General features: G+C 53.9%; 1 protein-coding gene across 2 annotated transcripts; it reads right to left on the reverse strand.

Moving 5' to 3' along the window:
* Positions 1-167: 167 nt before the first annotated feature.
* On the reverse strand, positions 168-5,025 carry CYREN (cell cycle regulator of NHEJ). 2 transcript variants are annotated; one of them, XM_043872943.1, is made up of 4 exons: positions 4,770-5,025; positions 3,141-3,400; positions 1,890-1,965; positions 168-734 (listed from the first exon to the last, which is right to left on the reverse strand). In XM_043872943.1, the coding sequence occupies exons 2-4, from the start codon at positions 3,269-3,271 to the stop codon at positions 483-485; spliced, it is 459 nt and encodes a 152-aa protein (XP_043728878.1). In that variant the 5' UTR covers positions 3,272-3,400; positions 4,770-5,025; the 3' UTR covers positions 168-482. The 2 variants fall into 2 exon arrangements, with proteins under 2 accessions (XP_043728878.1, XP_043728879.1); XM_043872944.1 differs by lacking the exon at positions 4,770-5,025 and adding an exon at positions 4,532-4,763.
* Between the last annotated feature and the right edge of the window lie 4,411 nt (positions 5,026-9,436).

Raw genomic sequence — 9,436 nt, forward strand, 5'->3', positions numbered from 1 at the left:
AGGCAGGCTCTCAGCGGGCAGCCCAGCCCTGGGGGAAGGTGTCTAGTTCAGGGTTGGACCCACAAGGGCTCAGTGACTGACTGACACGTGACGGAAGAGATTTTAAAAATAGGCTTCTTCCTTGGGTGGCCAAACCGTAGGAATTTCAGTGTACTTAGTAGCCAAACTTGTTTTTCCTTGAAAATTATTAAGTTGACTCTCCAGTTCCAGTAAGTTTGACCCCCATGATCTCATTTCCCTGGAACCAGGTACCTGAGTAAGACAGTGTCGAGCTCCCAGGCCCCTGAGCAGGAGAGCAGAGAGCAGGAATTCTGGGAGGAGCTCATTTTGATTGCTCACCTCCCGCAGTGAACCCACCCAGCCCAGGGAGGCTCGACGCTGGGGGCAGAAGCTGTCACAGTCTGACAGGCAGCGCCCAGGCCGAGAGGGGAAACCCAGCTTCCTTCAGCCACTCTGAGCAGAAAGTCCTGGAACTTTGTCCCTTAGCTGAAAAAGATCTCCCTGACGTATTTTAGCTCGTCCTGGTCTTCCTCGAGGCTTCTGCTGCAGGCCGCGTCAGAGCCCGCGGGCCCTGGGGCAGGCCTGTCAGCCCCACAGTCCTCTTCCTCACTGTCGTCGCTTCGGCTCCAGGAGGGACTTGGGGATGGTGGCGCTGGGCTGGCCGGGGAGCGCTCTGGCTTATCAGCGCCTGCCAGAGGTGGCGGCTCCAACGGCTTTTCCTGTTTTCGGTCCTCCTAAGCAGAAGAAACGGCAGGCAAAACAGATGGGTTTTACTTCCCTAACGTGCACGGACACAGAACGTACCCAGTAGCATCTGTAAAGCCAGCGCTGGGGGGCCGGGCCCCCCACCCCTCACCCGACTCCACCCCTCCCCACCCTCCTTCTCAGGCGCTGCAGAAATCGGGACCAGCAGGGCGAGCCGGGCAGGGGCCTGAGGAACAGCGGCGCAGGGAAGACAGGTGGACCCAACGGACGTGGAAGGGCAGGCTGGCAGAATGAAAGGAGCACAGGATGCGAACCCTGAGTGTGGGCCTCACTCACTGGGACTTGCAATAGTATCGACCGGCAGCTTATTGCAAGCATTAAAGGAGATAGGAATACATAAAAGGCCCCGAGCAACTCTCAGGGACTACACCACTCGAAGGTGGGACAACCATTAGCCGCTTCTGGAAGCCAGGCCTTTAGGGGCGAGGTGCTAAGGGCGGCGCTCAGAAGTCACCTTGCCCGATGGAGACCCTCAGAGAACAAGCAGTCCACGACTCATGTCCCCTCCACCCGCCACCAGCAGAGAGTCACCCAGACAGCGAGGGCCACCCTCCCTCACACGGCCACGGCCTCCCAGGTCTCCAGCCCCAAGGGCCCGGCGGGTGCACCCCTCCCCTGGAGCGGGCTGCAGGTGAGCGGGCTCCCAGCTGCCAACAGGCAGGGCGCCTCTTTTATCAGCACGAACCAGGGCCTGATCTGGTTTCTGCCTGTCAGGAGTCTCTGGTCATCAGAAAAAACACAGCTGGGCTTCCCTAGTGGGTGAGTGGTGAGAAGTCCGCCTGCCAATGCAGGAGACATGGGTTCAATCCCTGGTCCGGAAGACCCCACAAGCCTCGGGGCAACTCAGCCCATGTGCCACGACTACTGAAGCCTGTGTGACCCAGTGCCCACACGCTACAGTCACTGGGCCCAGGACCCACAACTACTGAACCTGTGCTCTGCCAACTACAGCCCATGCACCCTAGAGCCCGTACTCCACAACAGGAGAAACCACCGCAATGAGAAGCTTTCTCACTGCAACCAGAGAGGAGCCCCCAGTCCCCGTGACCAGAGAAAAAGGCCGAGCACGGCCAAAATACATACGTAAACAAAATTAAAAAAATAGAAGACACAGTTGACTTTACCTCAATGAGGATCCCCAGGGCAACGTCGACGATTTCGGCTTCATTCATGCAGTACACGGTCCTCACGGCAGGAAATCTGAGAGAAAAGCATGAAGTTAGAGACAGGCACGAATCACCAGGAGGAAAGAATGAGACCCAGAGTGGCATCTCGGGGCCGGTCTGCCAGGGCTGAGAGCAGGAGCCTCTCCGGGCACTGCCGTGGCTTCTGCATCCTTGGAACCAGTGACTGGCACAGGGGCTTCTTGGGGCAACCGTGGGGGCTTCCCACCGTCCACCAACTCTGCTAAGAAATAGGGTGAGACGGCCGGCTCCTGAGAGAGACACAAACGTGCGCGCACAAGAAGGTCAAACAGACCAAGACATGTCTGGATGCCACCCCTCACCCCCATGCGTGCATACAATAAAGGAGGGCTTTCCCTGGTGGCTCAGTGGTAAAGAAACCCCTCACAGTGCAGGAGACCTGGGTTCAATCCCTGGGTCGGGAAGATTCCCCTGGAGGAAGGCATGGTAACCCACTCCAATATTCTCGCCTGGAGAATCCCCATGGACAGAGGGGCCTGGCGGGCTACAGTCCACGGGTTCGCAATGAGCCGGACACAACTGAGCGACTAATACAGCACAGCAAAGATCAGAAAGCAAGGCTGGTCAATGAAGAAAACTTAGAAGGGGAAGAGTCAGAAAGGGACAGTGAGCACCTGAGACTACGGCCCAGAGAGGACAGGGGTACCCCCTCCCTGGCAGCTTCGAGACCCCCATCAATATCACCATTTAACCAACCTCCCCCCCACCCCCCACAGCCTCTGATTTCCGACCGGCCCAGCAACCTGCGGCTCGTCTGCCTGTCCCTGAAAATGTATCTGCAGGAAAATGGTGGTAGGTGGATCACCTGGTCCACCTACCCCCTCATTGGATGGTCACAATTTCTGGGGCAAATGAAGATACTGGCAGTTTGGACAACTGGTGTCTGACAGCTTGGCTGATGTGTGTTTAACTCAAGAGCTGGAGCTGCTATCTGGGAGCTGACCCATACAGGCCTGAAGGTGGAGATTCACCAACAGAGGCAGAAGCCAGTGCCAGCCTGCCAGGGCACAGCCACCTGCAGCCTGCTCACCCCTAAGAGTGGATGAGACGTCTGTGGACTGAAACACCCCCCTCACTGTTCTGCCAACACTGGACGACTGGGCCCCAGCAACAGTGAGGGTTTCAATCGCTCCCTGTCCTAATCCCCCGGGAGGACAGAAGCTGCCCCACCTGGCTGCAGCCGCTGGCACCGTGGCTGGTCTCTTGGGGGTCTTCACCTGCGCCGCCCTCTTTTCAGACACCTGGGCTGTCATCCATGTGGGCAGCACCCTCTTTTTATTCTCAGACTTTAAGGCTTCCATCTCTTTAGTCTCTCATGAAGAAGAACCAGGGTCCAAGCTTAGTGACTTCAGGACAGCAAATCCCACTCTCTCATCACACACCAGGAACTGTAGGTCCGTTTGTCGTCAACAGGAGTCCAGCTTTAATTCCTACAAAGAACAAAGTCCAGTGAATTCTAATATATAAGAATATTCCCAGGCATCAGCCACAGTGACTGGTTAGGGCAGGCCAGAGGTGAGCAGGGCCAAGGAGACTCAGATGGGTCATTCACAGGGCATGAAGAGGCAGGTGTGGAGTGGGCAGGCAATGGGGGTCAAGGCGAAGCAGTCCTCCACTCAGGGCCCAGGGCCCCCACCAGCAGTGGGGCCCCAGGCTCCCAGGAGCCTCTGCACTGAGCCCCTCAACACAGGAGGAAGGAAGGCGCCCCTCCTCCTCTCCAGGGGAGATGCTCACTGTCCCCAGGGTGTCCAGACTACCCTACCCTTAAAACATCTCTCAGTGCTCTCTCCCTCCCCTCCTCCCATCACAGATTTCTCCTTCCCTCTATCTGGGAGTGGTTATAAGAAACCCCAAGGCCATTTTGATTCACAGTGAGGGGTCACTGGCCAACACCCACTCCCTTAAATCCAAAGATACTTCTGACCAGTCAGATTTCAGCCAGCAGTGGGGGTCGGGGGTGGGGGTCAGAGATCACTGTGCCTGGATGTGCAGAAGCCAGAAGCCAGGGCTTTGGGGGTCAGGGGCCGGTTCTCATCTAACCCACCCCCACTGGATTCCCGCCCTGCCCCTCCTCCTGAAACTCAACCCCGACTCTGACTCAAAGGGTGCAGATCTCTACCCTCCACTGAGCAGTTAACCCTGAAAACAGCTCAGCGCGCGCGTTCTGTGAAAATTCAAGAGGTGGTAATAGTCACTCCCACATCTAAGGCTGTTGTTTAGTCGCTCATTGTGGTCCGACTCTTCGAGACCCCATGGACTACAGCAGCCAGGCTTCCCTGTCCATTACCAACTCTCGGAGTTTGCTCAAACTCATGTCATTGAGTTACTGATGCCATCCAACCATCTCATCCTCTGTGGCCCCTTCTCCCGCCCTCAATCTTCGCCACATCTAATGAGCACCGCTAACCGCCCCGCACAAGCACAGCTGCGGTGCTCGGTGCATATACTGATTTGACCATGAGATGGATATTCTGAAGCCCATTTTACAGACGAAGAACTGACATTTAGCAATTCGCACAAAGTCACAAAAAAAGTTTGAAACGGCCGGTCAGGACTCGCACCTGGGCCCTCCAGGCCCTGGCCCTGGGCCCCGCCGGCCGGAGGACGGGTGAGGGCCTGGGGCGGCCCTGCGGGCGCAGCGACCCGCCGGGCGCCCCTAGTTCTCGGCCTTCCCGCTCTCGGGGACCCCGCGCCGCTCCGGGCGCGACGAGAGCGGGGCCAGCCCGCTAGAGGAGGGCGAGGGGGGACGCGCGACACAGCCGCCCACGTTCCCGGTACTCCTCAGGCCGGGCTTCCTACCTCTGGGCCCGCGCCCCCTCCCTGGCTTCCGGGGAGGGCCCGGGAGGCGGATCCGGACGGCGGTCCGGAGCGGGGAGCCCAGCCGGCCGAGCCACGGCCCCACGCGCACCGCGGCCCGCCCCGCGCTCCCCTACGTTCCCGCACTTCCGGCTCCGGCCGCCCGCCGCCGTGGCCGACCCGGCACGCCCCCTGCCGGCGGGCCGCGTGGTCTGCGCCCTCCGCGGTGGGGCAGGACTTGCCCGCTGAGGCGGAGGGGGGACACTCAGGCCTCCGCTGACCCGGGTCCTGACCAAGTCTCTCCTTGGCCAAATTCAGGTGGGATCTGAACTCTTCTCAACGAGGCCCTGCCTTTTGGACTTACGCGTGCGTCTCCACATTGTCCATTTTTACCGAGAATACTGCTAATACTGGATTAGCCGGAGTCCGCCCACCCTCCACACCTGATTCTCATCCACCGCCATGCCATCCCCCCAGGTCATGTCTGATTACCCGGCCGCTCCCAGCAATAATCTTATTAGGTCGATGTAGCCAGAAGCCCACTTCACCCTGGTGTTTCCTCTTAGTAATTATTCATCCACTGACCCCCACCCAGCCACTTCCCTTGTACTGGGAGTTGAGTTCAACCTCTCCCCCACAGCAAAACCCTACCTAATACACCCTCTAATAGTTTCCTTACTGTTCTTTAACCAGGGTCGTGAATAATTTTAACAGTATTTTTTTTTTAACGGTTCCCAGATGTGACTCCATTTGAGGCTTGCTGGCTAAGTTCAGTAGCTCAGTTGTGTCCGACTCTTTATGACCCCATGGGCTGCAGCACACCAGGCCTCCTTGTCCATCACCAACTCCCGGAGTCTACTCAAACTCATGTCCATTGAGTCGGTGATGCTATCCAACAGTCTCATCCTCTGTCGACTCCTTCTCCTCCTGCCTTCAATCTTTCCCAGCATCAGGGTCTTTTCCAATGAGTCAGTTCTTCACATCAGGTGGCCAAAGAATTGGAGTTTCAGCTTCAGCATCAGTCCTTCCAGTGAAGATTCAGGACTGATTTCCTTTAGGATTGACTGGTTGGATCTCCTCGCAGTCCAAGGGACTCTCAAGAGTCTTCTCCAGCACCACAGTTCAAAAGCATCAATTCAGCACTCAGCTTTCCTTATAGTCCAACTCTCACATCCATACATGACTACTGGAAAGCCATAGCTTGGACTAGACCAACCTTTGTTGGCAAAGTCATATCTCTTCTTTGTAATATGCTGTCTAGGTTTGCCATATCTTTTCTTCCAAGGAGAAAATGTCTTTTAATTTCATGGCTGCGGTAACAATCTGCAGTGATTTTGGAGCCCTCAAAAAATAAAGTCTGTCATGGTTTCCATTGTTTCCCCATCTATTTGCCATGAAGTGATGGGACTGGATGCCATGATCTTACTTTTCTGAATGTTGAGTTTTAAGTCAACCTTTTCACTCTCCTCTTTCACTTTCATCAGGAGGCTCTTTAGTTTTTAGCTTTCTGCCATAAGGGTGGTGTCATCTGCATATCTGAGGTTATTGATATTTCTCCTGGCAATCTTGATTCCAGCTTGTGCTTCATCCAGCCCAGCATTCCGTATGATATACTCTGCAGTTAAGTTAAATAAGCAGGGTGACAGTATACAGCCTTGACGTACTCATTTCCCGATTTAAAACCAGTCTGTTGTTCCACATCCAGTTCCAACTATTGCTTTTTGACCTGCATATAGATTTCCCAGGAGGCAGGTCAGGTGATCTGGTATTCCCATCTCTTTTAAGAATTTTCCACAGTATGTTGTGATCTACACAAAGGCTTTGGCATAATCAATAAAGCAGATGTTTTTCTGGAACTGTCTCGCTTTCTCAATGGTCCAGCAGATGTTGGCAATTTGATCTCTGGTTCCTCTGCCTTTTCTAAATCCAGCTTGAACATCTGGAAGTTCTCGGTTCACATACTGTTGAAGCCTGGCTTGGGGAATTTTGAGCATTACTTTGCTAGCATGTTAGATGAGTGCAGTTGTGTGGTAGTTTGAACATTCTTTGGCATTGCCTTTCTTTGGGATTAGAGTGAAAACTGATCTTTTTCAGTCCTGTGGCTTGCTGGTTGGACTTTGTTAAAGTGGCAATTCCCAGGCCCCTTCTTCCAACCAGAAATTAAGGAGAGGGGGAAGGGGGAGCTTCATTTTGGAAAGCTCTGATGGGGAAGGGCAGAGGGGGAAGAGAAGTCCCAGAGAAACCAAGTTCAAGGCTCCCTGCTGGAGGCACGCACCCCCTGGTAGGGGGAGTGGTGGCAAGGTGAGTCCCTTGGGTGCAGGAAGAGAAATTAAAAACATCGTTTACATGTGTTATCTAGAAAGTAGGAGTTACTAATAATTAATACTCAAATTGGCGACTGAGGTGTTCCCTCTGAGAACAGAGCTGCTCCACAAAGTTGCCCAGGTGTCCTCACTCTGCTTTCAACTTGATGCCGAGTGCTGCAGTTCACATGTGGAGTTAGCATCTCATTTTACACAAAATCATACAGCTTGAAATAGTTTCAAAAAGGCAGGAAAAAAAAGACCCCAAGTGGCAGACATGACTAAAATCACAAACATTTGTGTTTTTGAGGCAAAAGGATGATAAGGACCATCGACCCCCCAAATGTGAAATTATCAAGACAGCCATTTAAAATGTGACTTACAACAAAGCAGGTAATAATAGAATAATTACTTTCCATATACTAGAGGCACAGGATAGGGGAATGTGATCCAGAGCTTGGAAAATCAGAGCCAGATCTCGCTTATAACTGCGTGGTGACTTTGCTTTCTCCAAAGCACTTTCACCTCATAACTAATCCTCAATCCTAGGGAGGTAGGCTTGTCCAGGAATGTTTAAGTCAGTCAAGGATTAAGGAGATAAATCAAGGATTTCACATCACAAAACCAACCTGCTGGGCACTGGAGTTGTTTAGCTGTGGGTTGAACCTGGGCTCTGCCTCCAGCCTCTTCAGGAGGCAGGACCTGCCTCTCCTCTGGTTCCCAAAGGTTCCAACATCACTGACCTCTAGTGACCTCACTGACCTCCGTTCCCACAAGTTGTGAGCCAAGACAAACCCAAGTCTAATCAGTGGAGATGTATCATTTTGTAAAGGAATGGGGACACTTACTACTGTGAGAACCACTTCCTCTACCTTTTTCTCCTTAAAAACCTCTTCCCATAGCCTGCTGAAAAACGTAGGACGCCCATCTGCATAAAAACCTTTCTGTGTGAAGGCCCGACTAGGGACAAGAAACCCAAGCGGAGGGATTTGAATGGGTGGGAGTCAGCTCCGGGAGCCGTCTGAATGCTGAGCGCAGGGGGCCCGAGGTCTCGGAGCAGGAGCAGGCAAGCGCAGACAGGCCCCGAGGATAACGAGGGGAACCGCCTCACTGTTCTCACGCAGCCCAGCCCAGCGCCAGGGCCACCGCTGCGCCGGGCGTGCAGGGCCGGGCACTGGGGCTGGACTGGCTTGACGGTTTTCATCTGGTTGGCCTTGCCCGCGCCAGGGGAGGGACCTCGCTGTGGTTCCCAGGTAGGTGCCAAGCTGGCATCGTGAAGGAAAGGTAAATTTAAGTTTTGACATGCTTTATTGGAAGATGAGAAGTCACCTTGGAGGGGGGCGGGAAGGGACAAGGAGGAACCCCAGGAAGAAGGCACGCTGACAGGCACTTAGGATGGGGTGGGGGTCGGAGAGAGACAGGCCAGGAGGGGCAGGGTGGCCCGCAGCACGTATTGTACCTGCTAATTTCAAAAGGTCAGAGGCTATTGTTGTTTTGGTTTTGTGTTTTTAGGCAGCTTCAAAGTGATGTGGAAATCCCCTGCCCCATCCCTCCTGGTGGAGCCTCGGTCACATCAGCTGTGAACAGAGCTCAAAACAAGAGGGGGACGGAGCATAAAGGAAATGAGAAAAGAGACAGCTTTTCAAGTGCTGTTTTTCTACAAACCTTAAAGACATTTTGGCGAGCTGCGGAAACCATATGTATGGAGAAGATGTCCATATGCCCTCAATGGGCATTAAGACAGAAACTTCGAGATGGAGAGAGGGAAAGTTAAATCGTGAATTCTCTCATCCAAATGAAACACATGACCACTCTTTAAATGGCCCACAGAATCCCTGGGGGAGAGAAATAAGGTTGTTGCTTCAGTGCAGAAACTGGGGACAATTATAGGTGGAAAAGTCTTGTGATTATTCATTTGAAGGAAGACTACCAGGTGGAAATGGGTAAAAATGTTTAAGTAACTACTTATCACTAAGTCTCTCATGTTTTCTCACAATCGAGCCTCCCTGCTTTCCCACCAACTCCCAGTAGATCACAGCCAAAGTTTTAATACCCATCGTTTCATGATTTTCCAAAAGGAGGTAACTTGGAGCACCCCCTCACCAGGCCTGCACCCCAGATCTGGGTTGGAGCCCAGAGAGCCTCTGCAACAACTATTCTGAGCAGAGCCTGGTGACAAGGCTGTCCTGTCAAGGGTCGGAGACCGAGGTCCGGGCCTGAAACCCCAGCGCCTCAGATGGAAAATGCAAGCAGGAGAAGGCAGTCATCCTCTCGTGCTTCTCCACCCTGTGAGGGCATCTGCCTTTTCAAGGTCCCACCCAGCCAGGAAGCAGAGGGCCAGGCTGTAGACACACCCCGATGGCGAGA

This window comes from Cervus elaphus, chromosome 18 (genome assembly GCF_910594005.1).
Source record: "Cervus elaphus chromosome 18, mCerEla1.1, whole genome shotgun sequence".
Classification (NCBI taxonomy): Eukaryota; Metazoa; Chordata; class Mammalia; order Artiodactyla; family Cervidae; genus Cervus; species Cervus elaphus.